Source organism: Schistocerca piceifrons, chromosome 5 (genome assembly GCF_021461385.2).
Source record: "Schistocerca piceifrons isolate TAMUIC-IGC-003096 chromosome 5, iqSchPice1.1, whole genome shotgun sequence".
In the NCBI taxonomy this organism is placed as follows: domain Eukaryota; kingdom Metazoa; phylum Arthropoda; class Insecta; order Orthoptera; family Acrididae; genus Schistocerca; species Schistocerca piceifrons.
The window spans coordinates 596898344-596921362 of NC_060142.1; the positions used below are offsets into that span (position 1 = coordinate 596898344).

The 23019-nt window shown below is 39.8% G+C and overlaps 1 protein-coding gene across 1 annotated transcript in view; it reads left to right on the plus strand.

The window, feature by feature from the left end:
- Positions 1 to 23019, plus strand: part of LOC124799231 — an 88085-nt gene that overhangs the window by 40431 nt on the left and 24635 nt on the right. Inside the window, exons 2-3 of the mRNA XM_047262771.1 lie at positions 6060 to 6188; positions 21714 to 22011. Of these exons, the coding sequence (XP_047118727.1) occupies positions 6060 to 6188; positions 21714 to 22011 (427 nt within the window). The remainder of the gene's footprint in view (positions 1 to 6059; positions 6189 to 21713; positions 22012 to 23019) is intronic.

Below are 23019 nucleotides of genomic sequence, written 5' to 3' on the forward strand. Positions count from 1 at the left end.
CACTTATTAATTGTCTAGTCTGACTGCCATTAAGGTGATTAAGGTCGAATTCCAACTGTCCTCTTTATACAGAATTGATATTATTAATGAAATGACGAGAATAGACAACTATTTTCACAGAGCGACAAAATTTAAAAAAGGTGCTACTCACAAAGTCAAGAACCAACCCCATTCATTGAATGAAATCACACTCAAGCAAGGAGGTCACTGACAGTTTATTAACTACAGTTAGTTTACAAAATTGTTAAGGCTTTCGTGGCCACTTGTTGAGCCTGTTGGCTTCTGTCTCGGGTTCTCCGGTCGACATTTGTCTGAAGATTTTTCTGACGTTTCGCCACCATGAGTGGCTGGGGCATTGTCACAGTTTCACTGTCCATTGCCAGTGGTGGACTGGAGCCAAGCTCGTGCCCACAGACTATTTGTACCTTGCACGCCAAAGTCCAAGGGCTTCTCCGTGGTCATTTCCGATGTGGTTCTCCTCCTGCTACCTGCAGCTGTCATTTGCTGCAGCACAGGAAGCCAGGATCCCTTTACCTAGAGGCTTTCTTCTTTCTTGTTGAAGCAATTCTCATTTTTGTGTATTTCTATAGCTTCTCTGAACAAGTGGGTGTAATAGCTCTTCTCCACAGTCAGAACTTCAGTGCCAGTGAATTTTACTACGTGGTCAGTCTCACACAGCACCTGCTGTGCCATGGCCGATTTATCCACCTGTCTCAACCTGCAATTCTGTGATCCTGGTGTTGATTGATCATCCATTCATTCCAACATAAACTTTTCCACATGTGCGTGGTATGCAGTATATTTCCAACATTGCAAAGTGACTCCTTTTTATCCTTTGCCGATTCAAGACATTCTTTGATCTTCTTTATTTGTTTGTAAATAGTCTTTACACGATGTTTGTGCAATATATGGCCGATTCTGTCTGTCATTCTGGGAATGTATGGTAGAAAGGCCATAACTGACATTTCTTTTTCTGATCTGTCACTTTGCTGAGTGCTTGACTCTGCTATACTTCTAACATAACTTGTGGTGTACCAATTGCTTCTCAGAATGGTAAATTTTATGTTCGCATTGAGGCTGTTCAAGTGTCTTAGGAAGTCACCAAGTTGTTCCTCACCATGGCTTCACACAATGAAGGTATCATCAACATATTTATATCACACCTTAGTTTTACAAAGCACTAAGTCCAGTGCCTGTGCTTTGAAATGTTCCATGAAGATGATGGCCACCACTGGTCTTAGAGGACTACCTGTGGCGATACCTTCCAGCTGTTTGTGGAAGTTTCCATTCAACATGAAATAGTTCACGGTGAGACATGTAAGAAAGAGCATTGTTATGTCTTGCAGGAAAATGGAACTGATGTGCTCTGAAGAGTCACTGAGTGGCACTTTCGTAAGCAACGAAACAACATCAAAGCTGACCAGGATGTCATGTGGTGCAAGTTTTAGTTTCTTCAACCTCTCAGTGAAATGTCCTGAGTGCTTTATGTATTTGTCAGTCTTCCCCACATGCAGCTGGAGCAGAAAGGCCAAGTGTTTTGTCAGTTTATATGTCGATAAGCCAGGAGTGCTAACTATCGGTCTTATTGGAACATTATTCATGTAGATCTTTGGTAATTCATACAGTCGAGGTGGTAGAGCTTCTGTGTTGCACAGGTTGTGACTCGTATTCCGTACGATACTCTGTGTCAGATCTGCACTTAATTTTTGGTATGTCATCAGATCTAATAGGTCCCAGATCTTCTGCTCATACATTTCAGTCTTCATTACGATGGTCGTATTTCTCTTATCGGCAGGCAGTACCAATATGCTCTTGTTGGCATTAGGATTCTTAATAGCTTGTACGTCTTCTTTCTTCAGGTTGCAAGCTGGTGGTTTTGCCCAGTGCAGTATCCTGACTGTTTTGGTGCATGTTTTGTCTGCTCTTTCACAAGGAAGGGTCTGAATGGCTGCTACGCTATTAGCAATGATGTCCTCCACAGGTATAGTTCTTGGGATGATAGTGAAATTCCCTCGCCATGTCAGTTTGCTTCCGCCACCTTGCAAACGTTTTCTTCTGTTGCTCAGTGCAGCACTCGAGTTTGTTCTGCATGCTCCTGTGAGTGATGCTGTTGATCTTTTCCCATTTGAATCGATGAATTCTGCTACTTAGTTCATAGAAAATGTCCAAAAGTTCCTCATCCGTTCTTGCCAAGTATCTCCGTGTTGTGTGAATTCACTCATGAAGACAGGCTCGTTCCATTCTGTTGTAGATCCGATGTGCTTGGGTGGTGGTGAATAGGAACATTTAACAGGCGCTTGACTTGGCACCTTGTAAACAGATACATTGATGATACCTTCGTTGTGTGGCACCATGGTGAGGAACAGCTCGATGACTTCCTAAGACACTTGAACAGACTCTGTGTCAACATAAAATTTACCATTGGAAGTAGAAAAGGGACAAAAAACTACTGTATCTAGATGTGCTGGTCACAAGGGATGGCAAAAACCTGAGACACAGCATGTATCGCAAACCGAAAAACATGGACCGATACCTGCACAAACTATCAGATTACCACCTGAGCCAGAAAAGAGGCATGATTAATGCTCTTGTAATGTAGGCAAGACAAATATGTGACCCACAGCACCTCAGACGTGAAATGCAATGCATGGAAAGTGTTCTGATGAGCAATGGATACTCCACAAGTTATATTAGAAGTATAACATAGTCAAGCATGCAGCAGAGTGACATATCAGAAAAAGAAATGTCAGTAATGACCTTTCTGCCATACATTCCCAGAGTGATGAACAGAATCGGCCATATATTGCACAAACACTGTGTAAAGACTATTTACAAACCAACAAAGAAGATCAAAGAATGTCTCAGATCAGCAAAGGATAAAAAGGACTCTCTTGCAATGTTGGGAATATACTGCATACCATGCACATGGAAAAGTTTATGTTGGAATGAGTGGATGATCATTCAACACCAGGATCACAGAATTGCAGGTTGAGGCAGGTGGAGAAATCGGCCATGGCACAGCAGGTGCTGTGTGAGACTGACCACGTAGTAAAATTTACTGGCACTGAAGTTCTGACTGTAGAGAAGAGCTATCATACCCACTTGTTCAGAGAATCTATAGAAATACACAAACACGAGATTTGCTTCAACAAGAAAGAAGAAATCGTCGAGGTAATGGATCCTGGCTTCCTGTGCTGCAGCGAACGGCCGTTGCAGGTAGCAGGAGGAGAACCTCACTAGGAAATGACCAAGGAGAATCCATTGGATGTTAGTGTACCAGGTACAAATATTCTGCAGCTGTGAGCTTGGCTCCAGTCCACCACCAGCAATGGAGGGTGAAACTTTGACAATGCTAACTGCTCATGCTGGCAAAACATCAGAAAAATCATCAGACGAATGTTGGCTGAAGAACTTGAGACAGACAGAAGCCAACAGGCAGTACAGTGAGTTTAAATGCCAAAGAAAAATTGCAAACTGATAAACTCCCCTGCATCTCACCCACCAGAGAAAACTCCTGGCCATTGGCTACATGACCTACATGACATCCCTGGGAGAAGAGGCTTATCGGAGAGAGCTTACATGAATTTTGAAACTTGAGATACCAACTATAGTCGAGCAATGAAACTGAACTTCCAAAATCCAAGAGGCCGCAAACAGATGTTTGATTGAGGTGGCAGCAAACATATTGAAGTGCAAGTTTATTGAGAGCACAAATACCCGTGCAATGAGCGGGAGGCTTACAAAAGGAGTTTTAGACCATGTCAGGCAGCATCAGCTGTTACGTTTAAGGTCTACACCTAACTGGGCATTCATGTGCTAAATGGCTATGGAAAAAACACCGAAAACGTTTGCCTCCTAATGAATTAGTAGATGACTGACAATAGTTGTTACTTTGGGTAGGGCAGACTTGTTGAAAGCCCTTACACTGATCACTTTGCCATCTGTGAATCTAAGTGCTTCTGTAGAAGTAACTAATTCATTCAACTCAGAAAAGATAGTAGGTTTTCAGGCTAAAACAAGACGTGACCAGTCTTCCAGTCTCGTACATTCCAAAATGTTTGAAATGCTATCTTGTTCAGTAGTTTTCATTTCCAAGATAGAGACAGTAATACGAACACCCTCGATATGTGGAAACAAGGTTTTGGTAGGTGCTTGCACCTGGCAATAATGTACACACTCAAGCTCATTCCAGATGCATGGGAATCTTCTCTCTATTATATGAGCTCTGACCTGCCTTGAAGTTGGCTGATCCTGAACTATCTCTTACAACAATATACTTAACAAGCCCTTCAACAAAGGGTAAAGTAAAGAAAGTATAACAGAATGTGATATTTGCAATCCATAAGCATGAAGTTCAAATCGGACAGTCAACCACAATACTTCATAAACTTGATTCAATTGATCAAACAAAGGAAAATCCAGGAAGGAAGGTAACAATACCAGAGAAGGAAAGTTGCTACTCACCATATAGCGGAGATGCTGAGTCGCGATAGGCCTAATAAAAAGATTCACACAATTAAAGCTTCCAGCCATTAAGGCCTTTGTCAGCAGTAGACACACGGTGCCCTGCTCGTCACTATTGTTGCCACCTCCCTGTACACTAACATTCCTAATGCCCATGGCCTTACTGCTGTTGAACACTACCTTTCCAGACATCCTATGGATTCCAAACCAACAACCTCCTTCCTAATCTCCATGATCAACTATATCCTCACCCACAATTACTTCTCCTTTGAAAGCATAACCTACAAACAAATCCACGGTACGGCTATGGGCACCCACATGGCACCATCCTATGGTAACCTATTCATGGGCCATCTAGTCGAATCCTTCCTAAAATCCCAGAATCCTAAACCCCTCACCTGGTTCAGATTAATTGATGACACCTTTTTTGCTATCTGGATTGAAGGTGAGGATACCTTATTCACATTCCTCCAGAACCTCAACAACTTCTCCCCCATTTGCTGCACCTGGTCCTACTCAACCCAACGAGCCACCTTCCTAGATGTTGATCTTCACCTCAGAGATGGCTACATCAGTACTTCCATCCATATTAAACCTACTAACGACCAGCAAGACCTCCACTTGGTTAAACACTAATCTCCTCCAATACTGACCGCAAAATTTTCCAGTAATGGTCCTTGTGTACGCAGAAACAATGAGGGCAAACTGGAAGAGTCTAGGTTCGCACAGCATGAATAAACAGGGAAGTGCAAATCCACTGAAGTTAATGGGAGGGCTCTGTCAATACAACAGTGTGATGAGCACTACCAAAAGGAGTGAGAAGTCAACCTTCGATCTCAGCACAAACCGAACTAATGGCTGAAGGAACCATTGTGCAAAAACCTATACGTTACCCTCATGCTGTGCCCCTCCCATCTGTTCTCAACTCACAACCCACTGCCAGCCTATTTCCAACTCTCTGAGCCAGCTTTCATCTGTGAAAACTGCAAGTTAAATTTGTGCTGTGTATTGGAGTGCCAGTGGAAGAAGGCACCAGGAAGAAAGAGATAAAATGAACTGGAGCTCACCATCTGTATTGCTGCCTGCATTCGACGTGACACCATTGCAGTCTGTCCAAGTGGCTAGAGATATTGATTATATGTCCATGAGGTGAGGTGTGCTTTCTTGTGTGAATGTGTATGTGTTTTCTTTTCTGAAGAAGGCACTAGCCGAGAGCCAGATATGTAACAGTCTTTTCATTTGTGCCTGTCTGCAACTCATCACAGTGAGTAGCAACGTACCGTTTTCAGAATATTATTGATGTTCCTACCTGGACTTTCAATTTTTCAGTGAATGTTGTGTGTTTTATAAATAAAATGTGGAATTTGCAGCCTTGGTCACAATTTGGTTTATTTCAACCAATAAACTATTTTAGCTTTACAATCAATATCAGTTCTTAGAAGCATTGTTGATTGTTGTAAAGTCAAAATCATTTATGTGTTCAAATAAGCTAGAGTCTGCAGATTCTACAGTTCATTTAGGTGTCTAGCTCGATGATCTTCTCCAAAGGTCAAAGCATCTGTAGTTAATGGATGTGGTTTCTTTTTTTGTTTCAGTGTCTGTCCTGCTATCTGTGCAATGGTTATTATGGTCCATGTTTTGGTGAACCAGTCTGTGCTACATGCCACGCTTTTGTTTTTCCAGAGGACTTGTATTACACCGTAGCAGTTGCAGTACTCAGTGAGGTATATGACTGACTGTTGATAATATGTAGCAGTACTGTCAGCATCTCCAAAAGCACACTGGTCTTTTGCTGGTAATTTTAGGAAGCAGACTAGGAAGAGTTCAGTTGACAGTAGTTAATGGCAAATCGCACATCGTATGAGCTTTTTATTGAAATTGCTATTTGTTCCATACTGGTGCCATCTAGATGCACATTTAGCAATGTACCATATGCCACAATACAATATTACTCGCTTCACTCTCAAACTTTGAAGACCATGAAAATGCTGGACAAATAGTGAGACTGAATATGTTATGTCTGGGCATGTCTCGGGCATGTGCACTTAATGAGCATGGCTGACCAACAACTCCCAACTTGTAACTTCCCACTGACTACGTGACTTAATATACCAAGTGTCCACTGAACATAACAGCAACAATAATAATTCAAAATACACTGTCAGTGAGCAAAGATTAATTATAATTGCTGCGGATGACTTAACTACCTGTAGCTAGATCAATATACAGGGTGTGGCAGTCAAACCCGCATTTTTTAAATGAGTGTAAAATAAACATGGGTAAAGATATCAAAATTGTTTCATACTATCTTATTCTACATTAAAAAGCATTTAAGAAACATCAACACATTTTTTTTTCATTGTTTGAAAATAACATCAGCAAGATGGTCCATCATGGCATTCTTGTAGGCAATTTACAAAGCTGTCCATCACATGATGGAGCATACCCTGAGGAATTCTCTCGGTCTCCAGCCAGATTCTTGCTTTGAGATCATCAACATTATGAGGTCTTTCTTTGTACACTTTGCTCTTAATGTAACCCCCATAAGAAAAAGTCAAAAGTTGTAAGGTCGGGTGAACGGGGGACCAAGCAATCGCTCCATTCTTGGAAATCATCCGGTTAGGCAAAACTTCATTCAGAACATTAATGCTCACGCGGGCTGTGTGTCTTTTTGCTCCATCTTGTTGAAATAATGTTTCATCATTCACTGCATATTGACGAAGCTGAGGTATGAAGGTGTCCTTAACATTGTTGAATAGTGCTCAGCACTCACGGTAACAGATTGCCCTCTTTCGTTCTCAAAAAAAATAAGGGCCTATTATTCCTGATGAGGACATTGCACACCGAAATGTTACCTTGGTTGAGTGCAGGGGTTTTTCATGGGGTTGGTGAGGGTTCTGATCACTCCAATATCTAAAGTTCTGTTTGTTCACACATCCACTGAGGTGAAAATTTGCCTTGTCACTCATCCAGAGGTTGTGAACAAGCTCCTCGTTTTCTTCAGTCATTTGCAAAAGACTATCTTAAGTTCTGTTTGTTCACATATCCACTGAGGTGAAAATTTGCCTCGTCACTCATCCAGAGGTTGTGAACAAGCTCCTCATTTTCTTCAGTCATTTGCAAAAGACTTACACAGAAATGCTGTCGGACCACAAAGTCGTCATTATTAAAAGCGTTAACCACTTGGATTTTGAATGGGTAGTGATGTAAGTCCAACCTCAAAACCCTTTGGACAGTCCTATCAGAAATTTTTTTTTGACCCAAATTTTTATTCCATTAACCAAAGGCACTGGCCTATTACAATTAATTTGAAAATGCACCTGGAAATGATGCTGAGTGGCTACATAGCTACCACTTTGGTAGAATGCTTTCACTGCAAACGACTGTTGTTGCTTAGTCCACTGCTCCATGGATACTGAAATGCTTTGTTTTGAGGAACACATTGGTGACCTTGGTTACTCCCCCCCCCCCCCCCCCCCCCCCCCTCTGCACTACTTCTAATGCTTTCGTGCACTAATAATAAATGCGGGGTTGACTGCCGCAACCTGTAATAATCAGTGTACAGTAATGCTAAGGAATACAGAAAATGTCAAAAAACAGCAAAGATTCAGATTTCAGGATATAGTATCCTCACACATCCCCATTTCAAAAAATAATTTTCACTTGGAAGTTTATGGAAACTTAGAAGTTTCAGTGTGAAATTAACTAAAATATGACCCCAGTACATAGGAATGATAAGTTAAGACTATAAGATGCTAAATTAATATACACATAAAATTATGTACACTTAACAGACACTGCTCTGTGCAAACAGAACTTCAGAAGACAAGTACAGTACAATGTCCAAGAAAAATCTTTGAATTGTGATGTTCAAGAAAAACATAAGTGGAGGAAAGTAAAAAATGCAGTTGTTTACAGAACTTGTTTATCATAGACAAGAGCTACCCTGAAAGTAACAGACGTTTTGGCCTGTTATTGTCATAGTTGTGGGTGGGGCTACAGCCATCTTCTCATTACCATAACATTCCTACACTCAGTACGCATCCAGTAGTGGCAGTGTATGATATGTGTCCCTGCTACTTTGCTTTCTGTATCGTGTCAAAATGTGTGCTGAAATAGAAAATCTTGCCACTTGTGAGATGTGTTCTGTGAGTAGGTTAGTGTTAGCAATAAAATGCAAACAAACTGAAATTTATCATGACATTTGTGATGTGTGTGAAAAAGAGACAATGAGTGAAAACTGTGTGAGGCAATGGTGCATTGATTTTTAAAAATGGCCATACCAGTGTTGATGATGATGAGGACTGTGGTGGTAAGCATAATCTTGTGACTCATGAACTGGTGATGGAAGTCAATGACAAAATTTGTGAAAATCGTAGTTTCACAATTATGGAATTTTTGCAACATTTTTCCAAAAGTTTCACAGAGTTCACTGCATGAAATTGTGGCGGAGAAGCTTGGTTAGCACAAATTTTGTGCTAGATGGGTTCCCAAAATTCTAACAGAAGACCACACAAAGCAGAGACTGGCTGCAGCACTTACCTTCCTTGAATATTCTGCCAAAAATGGTAACAAAGTTATTGATTGTATCATAACTGGGGACAAGACTTGGATGAAGCATGTCATTTGTGAAGCAAAAGAAAAATTCTCCCAAGAAATCAAGGAAGTGTTTGCAAATGCTTTCAGCAAGAGAGGTCATGACTACTGTGTTTTAGGACTCTAAGGGAGTGGTTCCTGTCTATTTTCGTGAACTGCTCAACAGTTAACTCAAAGAGATACCATTATAGAGTGACAAAGTTAAGGTGGGTGGCACAAAATAAACTCCGGGGAAAACTTAGTACAAAAGTTTTATTTTTCCATGACAATGCATGTCCACTCAAGGCCTGTTGTACCTGAGAGCTTCTACTGGGTTTTGAGTGGGAGTGTTTGATCATGCGCCATACAGCTCGGATTTGGTGCCAAGCGACTACCACCTCTTCCCAGCAATGAAGACATGGTTCACCATACACAGCAATTGATACTGACACCAAACTGCGTGCTAGTGTAAACCAGCAGTTGAAATCGCAGGGGGCAGATTTCTACAGAGACGGAACTGAAAAAACATGACTGTAGTATGATAAGTGCCTCAATTTGAATGGTGGTTATGTAGAAAAATAGCTTAAGAGTGTACCTTTAAAATCTCTGTAATGCAGTTTGTTTTTTTCATATCGTTGAATTTTTATTGCAAAACATCTATTACTTTCTGGGTAGCACTCGTAGTAATTAACATGAGGGTAGCTCTTAAATGATAGACACATTTTAGTGTGAAAATCTTTAACTATCGTTCTATAAAAACAAATACATGTACATAATTAGACATTTAAGAAATATTGTTATTAACATAATGTAATTAACAAAATGACTACAAATGTATGTGAAGTTAATCTTCTATCTACCAATTCAATTGTAACATAGAATTGTTTTTCCACCTACTCTTCAAATGCCTCTTCACAAAGAAAGTAATAAACTTAAAATCATGAAATTATTGTCCCTCTTATGAAACAACCTTATTATGTTCTGAAGTGCGTACTTAAAGAAGATCATCATCAAATACTTATCATGTGAACAAAAATCAGATTCTTACATAGCCGTGTACCAAGATTAATTATGTACTGTATGAAATGTACAAGCAAGATGAATTATTTTTTTAAATTATTCACGTAAATATTAAAAATTAATAAAGAAGAAAGAAAGTAGAAGGGGGCTGAGACAAGTTTGTGGCAGACAGTTCACGTGAGTGAACACACATTTGTACATGAATACTGCAGAGTTTTGAGTATCCAGGCATGAACACATTTTACATTGCACTATTTTATTTTAACTATTCACTTTACTCAAAGATGTTTTACTTTGTAAAGAACTTAACAGGCACTTGGTTTGTCACATGCAACTGAAATCTTTACGGCATCACGCAGCAATCGTGGATATGTTTACCAACACACTGACTTCCCTGCATCCTTTGGTGGATAAATCAGTGTGCAACATATTCCCAGCAGTCATGAGTGGCATTGCCGTGTAATGGGGGCATGTCAGTTCATGGTATCATGTAAGTCAATGTCACATCTCTCCCATGAGTCCTTGCACTGAATGAGAAAGCAGTAACATAGTGCCATGCATCAGTACTTATGAATAATAAAAAAAGAAAAACAGGCAGTCATATAATATTAAAACAAAACCTGCACTACCCATGCCATCGAATATGTGAGTACTAATAACACACAAAATAGCTTGAAACAGTACAAAGATTGATTTTAGTACACTGTCACAGGGAGGGTTCTCAACAAGTCTATTACACACTACCACTGGGAGGATTCTCGAGCAGTCTTGTTACACTCTCATTTATGAGAACATTAAACATAAAGAGATTCACCACAAATTTTAAAATGTTCTCACAAGTTTTTCTTGTTCTTCGATAAACGAAATTGTTTTATATTTTGTGCATGATGGATTGTGAAACACTTCTCTCCATTCAGATATTCTAATAACACTGTATTTGGGTGAATAACACTTGCAATATGAAATGGTCCCAGATAATAATGGCAGAATTTCTTTATTTCATCCCTTACTTTCGATGAGTTTGTGTGATACCTAATCAGTACATAGTCATTTGATTTGTAGATAGTTGGCCAAACTAATTTATCACGTACTAGATTCCTAACCAATACTTTGTTCTTCATTTACCCTAATGCCATTTGACTTTCTTCTTATGATATCTGTTGGCGATCATGGCAATTAATAATTTCTCCAAAAATGTTGTTGAGCTTATTGCTGAGTAAAACAGTACACGGTGGAGCTCCAATGCTTTCGTGAGAGAAACTATTAATGGCACCTTCAAAGCTCATTGGTTTTTGTATTCAGTTTTGATGACTGTTGATGCTGAATGATAGGTTGAAATTAAGGTATGTTGAACTTGTTCTTGGATGAGCACATTCCGATTGTTTAATCAAAATCATGATATGTTGTTTATGAGAAGGCATTCTTCCTTGGACTTCTTAGTGACAAATTTGTTATTTGCCTTTTGTAGTGGAAAGAATCGAATGAACTTGAAGAACGGTTCTACAAAAATCAGAATCTATGAAAAGTTCACTTTAGAGTCTGGAAGTGGTCCAAACGATTCCAGTGCTACAATTTCATCTGTTGACTGAGGAACTGTGCATTAGCCCTGTGTGCTGTGTCATAGATATTTTTGTGCACTTGCAGAAATCACATTTTTTTAAGATCTCCCAGACTTTTTGTGTTTAAACAACCTGTTCTCGTAATTTTTATATGCACTTCTTTGGAACAAAATGTTGGTATGACCGAAGTGGATATACTTGATTAAATTTTCCTCTTGATGGTTAGGGAGATATATTTCCAGTGATTGTGCATTGAGTTTAGAACCTTAACACAAAATATCATTATGAACAAGGTAATAACTTCTAATCTTTTCTTCATTTTTATCTTGGCATTTTGACTTGATCTGTATTTTGCCTTCTACTCCTTTTAAGAAGTTAATTGCAACTTGGGCTTTCTGTGTAGATGTCCTCCAGGTTGGATGGAAGAGGGGTACTACATCTGGCACATGATTAGACTTGACAGTAAATATTTAATTTCAGAGTCGAACTTTTGCAGTGCTAGTGCCCATATAGAAATGTGGTTGTGCGTAAGATTTTATTTCTGCACAGATGCCAAGGTCTTATGATCTCTCCTAGACTTGAAATCTCTCAAAACCCCTCATTTTGCTAATTCTTCTGTTTCTGTTATGCTGTATTCCCTCTCCCATGAAATAACTACTCGACTTGCAAAAGCACTTGTATGCTGTTCTTCCTTTCTGTTTACGATGGTTAACTGGTATAGATGAGCTCTGATGCTGTATTCAGTGGAGTCAGTTCCAAGATAAAAGTGTTTATACATATTGAGATGTAATAATGATTTGGTTAATAATTGCTCTTAGATCTCACCAAATTCTTTCTGCTGAGGAATTGCCACATCCAAGTTAACAAGCTGTAATCATGCTGATGGTATTAAACTATGTTCTTAGTCAAATCAGTGATAAAAATTGCAGAATCTGAGAAATGCCTGCAGTTGTTCTGTACATGTGGGTGCTGGAAGATCTCTAAAAGCTGCTAATTTTTTCAGATGCAACTTGACTCGTTATGGTGATATATAGTGTAAATATTGAATACTTGTCTTTGCAGATTCCACCTTTTTCAGATCAAGAGTGATTCTTGAATTTTACATATTTCCTCCTAAGTATCCAGTTGCTCTTCCCATGACTTTGAGGCTGTTAAAATGTTGTCCAAGTAACACACCATCTGCTGCAACAGATGATCTCTAAAACATTATCTGAGGTATGTGGGAAGGCTACGTTAGAAATGTTGAGTGCAAAACACATGTGCTTGAAGTGATAGCACTATCTTCTGTGGGGAAATGATGTGTTTTCTCTGCTAGTATTTTCTGAGACTGCTAAGGTGCTTTGTACTGTTGAACTGTTGTAAAATCTCTTCAGTACTTTTAGGTTTGTAACATTGTGGTATAACAACTTATTAATTACTTGTGCATCCAGTCTAACAGAACCACCTATCATGGTCGCTGCATGTATGGTATTACTATACTCATTATCCAGCTGCTCAATTATATCTTTATGTAACAACCTCTGAATTTCTTTTTCGCAACTCCTGTTTTGGAAAGCAGAACAGGATATAATTTCATCCAAAAAGGTTCATGAGGTTTTGACTGTCATCTGACATTTGCATCTCTTGGTTAATCTAGGCTTCTCTAAGAAGAAATTGGTGTACATTTGCAAAACTTCATATAGCTCTTCCATTTGAGATTCCAGCAAGCCAGTTAAGCAGCCTATCTTCTCCTGGACATGTTCTGAACATCACTTTTCCTTACTTCATCCACATGTGTAGATAGTGGATTTTCTACATAAAGTGGTTCCTTGATGTCATAATCAATGTTCTTTTTAATGATTCATAGTGTAGCATCAGCAGCTTCATCATTACTATTAATAAATCCACTAAACTAACTCACAGATTCGCTATACTTTGTACTATTAAACATTCCTCTCAGAATCTATTTCACACTTTCTCTCAGCCAACCAAAATACATTCTTACATAAGAAGTCAATGGTTAAGGCACTTGCCTCAAAATATTCACTAGGCAATTGAAATTGGAGAAGAGAATGTCTCACTATAGCATGGCTCTGGTTTCCAATAATAGTAACTATATGCACGCTGTTTACAGAGAAAACCAATATTTTGGTAATTACTTTAAGTTGCTCAAAACGATTCTTCACTTAGCTGCCATTTTGCCCTCAGATTTGAGTAAAGCTGGAATCTACTTACCACAAACATTAACTTCAACAACAGACAGTAATGTTTTGTCAGTATGATAACCCAATCCATAATGTTGTTCTGTAGTATTGGAATTATTCCCTTCTGAAATGTAAGTTTAGCTTAGCAATGTGTGCTGATTTTGTCGATGCCTGTTATCTCTATCTGGGAGAGGCGAATGTCCTGAAATCTTCTATCTTGCACTGCCTGTTGATTCTGACTTTCAAAATCAGTTTCCCTCCTCTTGTTGTTTGTAAAATGATCATTATTACACACATAATTCTGTGAGTGGTAATTTCTTCATGTTTCATTGTATCTCAGTCAATTACTGCTTTGATGATTCTACGGCAATTGCACCAAATTATCTTGCTGAAGTGCATCATGTTATTGAAAATGTTCATTGCGACAAGTTGTGTTTTGTTCAGACTCATTTAGCGCTCCCTCGATGTCAGTCTCTTTTAAATGGTCAACAACTCATAATAGTGTGATGAAATTGTCAAATATTTGTGAAGCTGTCTGTCTTTATACTTTCCGTGGCAAATGTTTTATCAAAATTATAATCAGATCATCATTGCTGATGGGGTTATCCAGATAACCATTTCAGTCCTAGTATTTCTGAAGGAATTTGACCCTTCATTGCAATTGTAGTTGTGCATTCAAAATAATTTTTCTTTGATCTCCCACTGTTTTTCTCATTACCGATATCTGTGCAAGAAAGCATTTTCGAAGTCTGCAAATACAGTGTATTCATCAGCCATACAGTTTCCCCACTTTCTAGCAGCTGCACTGTTGTGCCATGCATAAAAACCAATTTTTTCTGACTCATTCTGAATTCATAAGAAGGCAAATCAAAATTGTTTCATGAAATCAACTGGATGTAATTGTTTGTGTGAGTTGAATTCTTTAAATTGCCTTTGACTGAGCTTGTTATCAATGATAGTTTCATGCAACAGCCCACATCACAATTTTATTGCATTAACGTTTCTGCTTTTCGTCGAATTAAGTACATATCAAATGGCGTGTTGTAGTTTTTTACATTTTTTGTTATTTTTTTCTTCCAGTTCCTTTACTTTTGATTGTAAATCAAAGTAGTGTTGTTGCACACAAGATATGCTTGAATGACAGAATTTTTATTTTGTTCGCACACATTTTGTGCACAAACTACTTCGTTATTCACTACCACCCTGTCCATTAGAGCTTGTTTAACAGTTTTATGTTGTGAGTTTACTTGGGCCTGTGTTTGGTCACATTCTGTGATATTGTTCCTTAATCTCACACTTGCATCAGATTATTGCATGTTGAATGATTCGCTGTATTCCATCCTACATTTATTGAACTGATTTTTCATGTCATTAAAAATGTCAATTCCCTTTTGGTCCAACATTTTGTGAATTTCACCCTTGAGCTACTTTATCTCCACCCTCAGTTTTCAATCATTATTATTTAACTTTTGAATATCTGCCTTCAGGTCTCAATTCAACTTGAAGTGTACGCAAGCTAGTGTACGGTGTTTATGTGTAACATTTAGTGCTACACACAAGTGAAGGATTCCATGCAACAACATCTCTGAGACATCCTATGATCTGTGTTTATTCTTTGTTTTCCAGCTGTATTATTTATTCTGTTGTTTGTTTGCTCTGTCACTCAAATGTCATTTTGTTTTACGGGTTATTCTTAAAATAATAAAAAGAGTTTTGCTAACCTGCAACAGTTGGTGACCTCGGCATGATGTTTGACAGTCACCGGAGTTCGATTTGACACACATTTGCGCCCTGTACCGTGCCGCATTGCAAAAAGTATAGTCACGTCAACCGTGTCGCGCATCTTCCGCACTCCACGGCAGCCGCGTCGCGCATCTATTGCCTACTGATTCTGCAATGTTACTATGATGGTAGATCAAGTTCTTGCACTACTAGCAGATGCACCTGCTGATGCAATTATAAACCATGTCACAGTAAAACCACTGCCGTTCTGAGAGCAAATTTGTATGCTATGGTTTGCGCAGTTGGAAAGCCAATTTTTCCTACCACAAGTCACTGCAGACCATACAAAATATAATTATGTTGTGGCAGCACTCAGCGAAGAAATGGAACTGGGGGTGCAGGATATTCTACCTTCACCACCGAGTGTGGACCAATATTCGGCAATTAAGAGTGCCCTAATCACACAACTTTTGCAGTCTGAGGAGAAAAGGCTGGAAAAACTCCTTCATATCGAAGAGTTGGGCCATTGCCTGCCGATAGAATATCTGAAATGTATCCATCTGTTTGCGTTGCAACAGTTGGCCCACAACTGCAGACGGACAGCAGTTTTGCTGCACTACAAGCTCAGGTCACTGAACTTTCCACACAAGTCACTGCACTGTGAACTCAGAACAACAGTCGCTGGTCTCGTCGCTGCCACTCTCCCAGCAAATGCAGTCACTCACCTTCGGCTATGAAAGTATGTTGGTACTACTGATGATTTGGGTCTGAGGCGTGAAAGTGTAGCCCACCTTGTGAGCAGGGAAATGCAACAGGAGCTCAGTGATGATGGCCACTGATGCCCCGAATGGCAGCCGTCGATTGTGTATCACAGACCAAGGTACGAAATTACAGTTCCTAGTAGACACAGGTGCAGATGTATCGCGTTACCCATCTGCCCGTTTGCCACCTCATAGGTGTGATGGTTACCACTTTTTTGCAGCCAATGGTTCTACAATGTTTACTTATGGTTGTACCACATTAGTGTTAGACCTAGGCCTATGACGCATGCTTGAGTGGCAGTTTGTTGTGGCAGACACCGCACTTCCTATACTGGGGGCTGATTTACAATCTTCTTATGGACTTGTGCCTGACCTCTGGCATCGACACCTGCTGGACACTGCTAGCATCAGAGTGATAATTGGAAATTCTCTGTTTATTGAACTTCTGAAACAGTTTCCCAGGATCACGTGTCAAGCTCCCACGCTAGCTCCCTTGCAGCACTCCACAGTGCACTACATTTTGACCATGTCGTTTAACATCACAGAAATTGAAAGTGGTTAAACAGGAATTCGTATCCATGCTCACACAGGGATCTGTTGTCTGTCAAGTAGTAGTTGGCCATCCCCCCTCCATGTGATACCAAAAAAGAACAATGGATGGCATCCTTGCGGAGACTATAGACAGCTGAATGCAAGAACGATTCCAGAAGGGATCTGTTGTCTGTCAAGTAGTAGTTGGCCATCCCCCCTCCATGTGATACCAAAAAAGAACAATGGATGGCATCCTTGCGGAGACTATAGACAGCTGAATGCAAGAACGATTCCAGACTGGTACCCTATGCCAGTGGCACCAGACGGTGTTTCTAAGACTGCTCTATGCACATCTTTTGGGTTGTTTGAGTTTACTCCCGTGCCTTTCATGCTATGTAATGCTGGGCAGACATTACAGAGATTCATGGATGAGGTCTCACGTGACTTGGATTATTGCTATGTATACATAGACGATGTTTTGGCCATGTTGTGCTCAGAAGCTGAACATCTGTCACACCTACGACAACTCTTTACTCGTCTACATGACCATGGCCTCATTATTAATCCGTCCAAATGCATATTTGGGGCTGCAGAAGTTCAATTTCTTGGCAGTATCATTAATGCTCAAGGAATTTGGCCATCAAAAGAGATGGTAGACACAATACTTGGTTTTCCAGGACCTACTACAATCAAGGAACTTCTATCATTGTTTCGTCCTTAACCACGCCCACCTAGCTGCACCACTGAACAAATTAATATGAGGCAAGCTGAGACCAAAGGATAAACTTCAGTGGAGTCTAGAATCTGAAACGGCATTTCCTGATTTGAAGACTGCCATTGCTGAAGCAGCACTCTTGGCGCACCCAGTGCCGCAGGTGCAACTTGGTCTGAAGGTTGATGCATCCACCTCCTCAATCGGTGCTGCACTACAACAATGCATGGATGGACACTGGCACTCATTAGCCTACTTCAGCAAAAAGTTGTCACTTTCACAGCAAAATTGGTCAACATATGACCGTGAGCTGTATGCTGCCTATGCATCTGTCAAGAAGTTCTGACACATGTTAGAGGGACAGTAGTTTGGTATGTTTTGGTAACGGATCACAAGCCACTAATATCTGCTTTCTGACAGCACCCAGCTAAAGCTTCACCACAACAGCTTCGACATCTTGATTTCATTGATCGATTTACTATTAGCATCATTCAGGTCGAAGGCGAACTGAATATGCTAGCTGACATGCTCTTGCTTTATTTCTGAAGCAATTGACTTTGAAGCTGTCGCGTCGGCACAACAATTGGACGATGAATTACGTGATTTGTTGACGCAGCCATCGGGCATACAACTCCGCTACATCATGCTACCGTCAGCTGTTGAGCAGTTTTGTGACATTGTCAATTACAGACCCTGGCCATTCGTTACTGCAAACTTCCGGCAACAGGCTATTTTCTCATTGTACGACATGTGGAACCCAGGTGTTAGAACCACAGCAAACATGGTGAAGTGAGTGTTCGTCTGGCTGCATATGGGTAGAGATTGTAAGCAATTTGTACGACAGTGCATGGCTTGTCAATGCAATAAAATTAGCAGACATGCCAGATCACCGCTTCGCAGCTTCATCCCTCCAAATCTACAGTTTGAACACGTACATTTAGATCTCATAGGACCTTTACCGCTGTCGGAACGGTACAGTTACTGTCTCACAGCTATAGTCCATTATACATGCTGGCCTGGAGTATTTCTGGTAAATGATATAACTGCTGAATCTGTTGCGACCACATTCTTTCTTGGGTGGATTGCCCGTTTCCACATACCCCTGCAGATCACAACTGACCAGGGGAGACAATTTGAATCCTATCTCTTCATAGCACTTGCTGTCTTACTTGGCATGAAGCGAATCAGGACCAGAGCGTATCACCCAGTGGCAAACAGTTCAGTTGAGCATGTGCACCGCCAGCTCAAAGCACTGCTGCAATGCCATGATTCACAATGGTGGACAGAGATGGTACCTATCATTCTCTTACGTCTAAATGCATCTGTGAAAGAAGACCTCCAAGCAACTACAGCGGAGCTCATATATGGTCAACCTATATGCCTTCCTGGTGAGTTCTTCACCATGTACAAGATGAATCCATTGACCTGTCAGAGTTTGTGAATAAGCTGTGCACACAAATGTGATAGCTATGTCCGGTGGTGCGGAGGGATCAGCCGAACCATCGCCCGTTCATGTTTGACGAGCTACATGATTGCCACTATGTTTTTATTTGCGATAACGTGATGCGCAAGCCGCTGCAGCCACCCTATGATGGACCATACTGTGTAGTTTGCCATTGACATAACGGACACACCAATGGTCATCAATGTTGATAGACATAAGCCAGCCTTTTGTGTAAGTACCACAGATCATGACCCAGCTGCACCCACCACAGACATGACAAGTACATCTACTATCTCACCATGCACTGTGAAGCAACTGCAACAGTCATCAGAGTCCACCACCAGTACATGACCTGTTGCCCGGCCATTGAAGTCCACCACCAGGAACCCAGCAGTAACTAGTATGCAACCTGTTATCACCGGGTCCGGACGATGCGTCAGGTTTAACAAGAAGTATCAGTGACACTAGGGGGGAGTAGTGAAGTGTACACAAGCTACTGTACAGTGTGTATGTGTAAAATTTCGTGCTATGCACTAGTGGAAGATTCCATGCAACAACATCTCTGACACAGCATATGATATATACTTATTCTTGTTTTTCCAGCTACATTATTTATTCTGTTGTTCGTTTTCACTGTCATTAGAATGTCATTTCATGTTACGGGTTATTCCTGAAGTAATGAAAAGAGTTTTGCTAACCTGCAACAAACTTTTGATTATCTGCCCTCAGTTTTTTATTATTATGAAACAACTTTAGAATATCTTAATAATAAGAAACAGTACAGATCACAAGAAACTAATTACTTTTAATTGTGTTAACTGGTCTTGGTCTATGAGGTCATTTTCAGACCAAAGGCTTCAGATGATGTGACTAGCTGATTCAAGGCGCTGCTGTGTAGTAACTACGTGTGTGTCTCACACACTGCTAATTATCTTCCTTCAATTTTTTATTCATATCTCTAAAAATTTGTTGTACCTTCTTTTCCTACATTATCAACATGATAGTTGTCTGTTCTTGCTTGTCACAATTCAGTGTGTATGCTCAAACTTACCTCTTCATTTTCAGTTGGTTCTATAGTTCAGTTTCTGCTAACCATTCCTGATCATTAATAATATTCCTGATTTGACATTGTTGTTACTTGAAAGATTGAGGCACCATTGAAAATTTCAAATTCTTTCACCGTATATTGATAATGGCAATCGGTCTTTGGATCTGAAGATTGTTCCAAGATGTTACGTCATCGTTAGTGGTCTCCATATACAACACTACCATTGGTGTAACTAATTAAAGGCTCTGTTATGATACTCCTCTTCACCTCCAAATATCCAATTATATGCTTTCTTTTCTTAGTAATTTTAGGAATGTGGACTATGAAGGGTTCAGCTGATAATATTTAATAGCAGATCGATATTGTATGATTTGTTAAAGTAATTATTATTCATTCCAAACCAATTGCAACTACACGTCTCAGGAGTCCTCATTTAGCAAGCAAGGATTCCAACTTCCCACTGGCTACTTGACTTACTGTGCCAAATGCACACACAGCATGACAACAACAATAGCAATTGAGAATACATTGTCAGTGGGCAAAGAGTAATTATAACTACTGTAGATGGCTTAACTAGCTGTAGCTGCATCAGTCAGTATGCAGTAACACTAATCAGTAACCTTACGAAAAAAAGTCAAAAAGTAGCAAATATTTCGATGTCTGAGAATATGTGATCCTAAAAACTGATTTAAAATGATTAAGTATCCTTATTGTATAAATGTGGTTTGTATTGCCTAATGTGCAGTAATTTGGAAGTTATTTTAATTCACACTTTTCAGTTTTACATAACCATAAAATAAATACTACTACAATATCACTCCAAAAACAGTAGGATAGCGTTACTTAATATTTAAAAAAGATGTGTGAATTACTCAGCAGTTTAAGGAAGTACATTGACTGAATTATGAAAATTACTTTAGTGTTAATTTTCATGTTTTGGAATAAAGACACCCACTGAAGATGTTGGTTTGGGGAATTAAATAAGAGGAACCCACAACCCCATATTATTACGTTTGCATAGACTATATAAAATTATTGGTAATAAAATCATTTCTGTTGTTAGGCTGTGTCATATTGGTCTTCAAACTTCTTCAATGGTAGACTTTTTGTTCAATCTCGTCAGAGGGACTGATACATTGAACATTGAAAATGTTTGAATGACGATGTCGACAGAAGCTCACAGACATATTTATAATATTAGCTTATATGAATAATTTTTCAATCACTAGTATGAATACAAATCCACTTACAGAGTATACATAGAACCATGAAAGAGGGCAGAGGATTTGGGCACTTGTTACATAAAGCGAGTTGATTGTAGTTGATATGGTATCGTTGGTGGTGGCAAATGATGCTCACTATGTAACAAGTCAGTGGTATTTTTGTCTGTGAGAGCACTTGCCACTCAGTGAACTGAAATGTGTTATGGTTTAGGAAATGCCTTCGCAATGTTTCCAATCAGAGCTCTACATAAGAATCTCATAGCAGCATATCAATATTTTTTATTATGTGCAGCAATTGTTACTGTGTGTTAGTTTTCAATCTGTCATCTACCAGTTTGCTTATTATTGAATAAATGCCAGAAAGGCAAAGGCTATTGACTGTTGGCTGTACTCGTATTAATTATGACCACCTTTAGACTAACTGAATGAATGTCAGTGGTATATCATTAAGTAGTTCAGTCTTTTCCATAGAAAACTGATGATGGAGATTCGGGAAATGACGAACCCACAGACCTATATTACGCAGTCGACAGACGCCTCAGCCAGCAGCAGCTACCCCACCCTCCACCTGCACCGTCAGCAGCCTCTGGTGAAGAACCTGCGGTGGCAGCAGCACCACTCCAGCAAGTGGTGCCCCTGCCTCCCCCACCTCCACCTCCCCCACCTCGCCCTACGCCACTGGCAAGGAGGCTCGAAATATTGAGCACACCATCAGAACCTTTTGATCTGAGAATGAGCCCTGGAGTGCTTGAGCGCTTGCCACCAGAGGGTAAGTCATCAGACTTTCTTCAAAACATTCCTTAAAATAGCACGAGAGGAAATTGTGCCGCTGTGTTAATTTGCTAATAAGAAAGCTGCATCTATTGTTTGTATGTAGGAGCTGCTTAATAAAACAACTCTATGGAAACTACATAGATAATGAATTACCTTATTTTCAAGTTACTTCAAGAAATATGTGGTAGTTTTTGAATTGTGAGTGTATATTGTTGAGATTGCTAGGTGGCTGACTGTGATTAGAGTGTTTCATTGTCATGCAGGAAAATAACACTTATTTACAATTCTCATATCATTGTGTGCTGCTTATTTACAACTGTGTATTTATGTATGTTAAAAGATGTGAAAGAGTTTCTGGAATTGGTATGTTGGTAGTTGTGGACTAATTGCTAGTGGGCATTTTTTATTTGTCATTTCAGTGCTACTAGCAGAAAGCATATAGATATAGATTCTGCACAGAATAATGTGGCCAGTAGATGTGCAGACAGCAGGGCGCGTGTGGGAGAGAGGTAGTGGCGGGAGCTGCTGGCAGGTGCTGTTAGGGAAACTCCAAGCACTGGAGGGGAAGCGCCATTCTAAACTGAAGCCTACATTAAAATTTTTTGTAAATATTAAGTGGGGCCATTCCATGCCCACACTTCGATTGTGACTATTCAGAAAGATCTGTCACCTCTGCTTTGGTTAGTATCTAAAAAGAATTCCATTGAAAATGCAGCGATTTATTTTCGCTTGGCTTGTTAACCATTTGTAACTTTCAGAGAAGTGTCACAAGTGGCTAATTTTGAGTAAAACCTACACATTTCTCTTGTTGCCGTATTAAAATTTGCTTCTTTTGCCAAAACACAGCGGAGCTTACACAGTCTCACCTCACTAACATGCTGTGCAGATGCAACTGTGAGGGAATTCTGAAACAGTGGGTATGAAGTTTATTAAGTGTGGAATTAAGGAAAAGTAAAATGCAAAGCATCTTATTTCATCAGCTATTGTTAGCCCTTAAAAATTA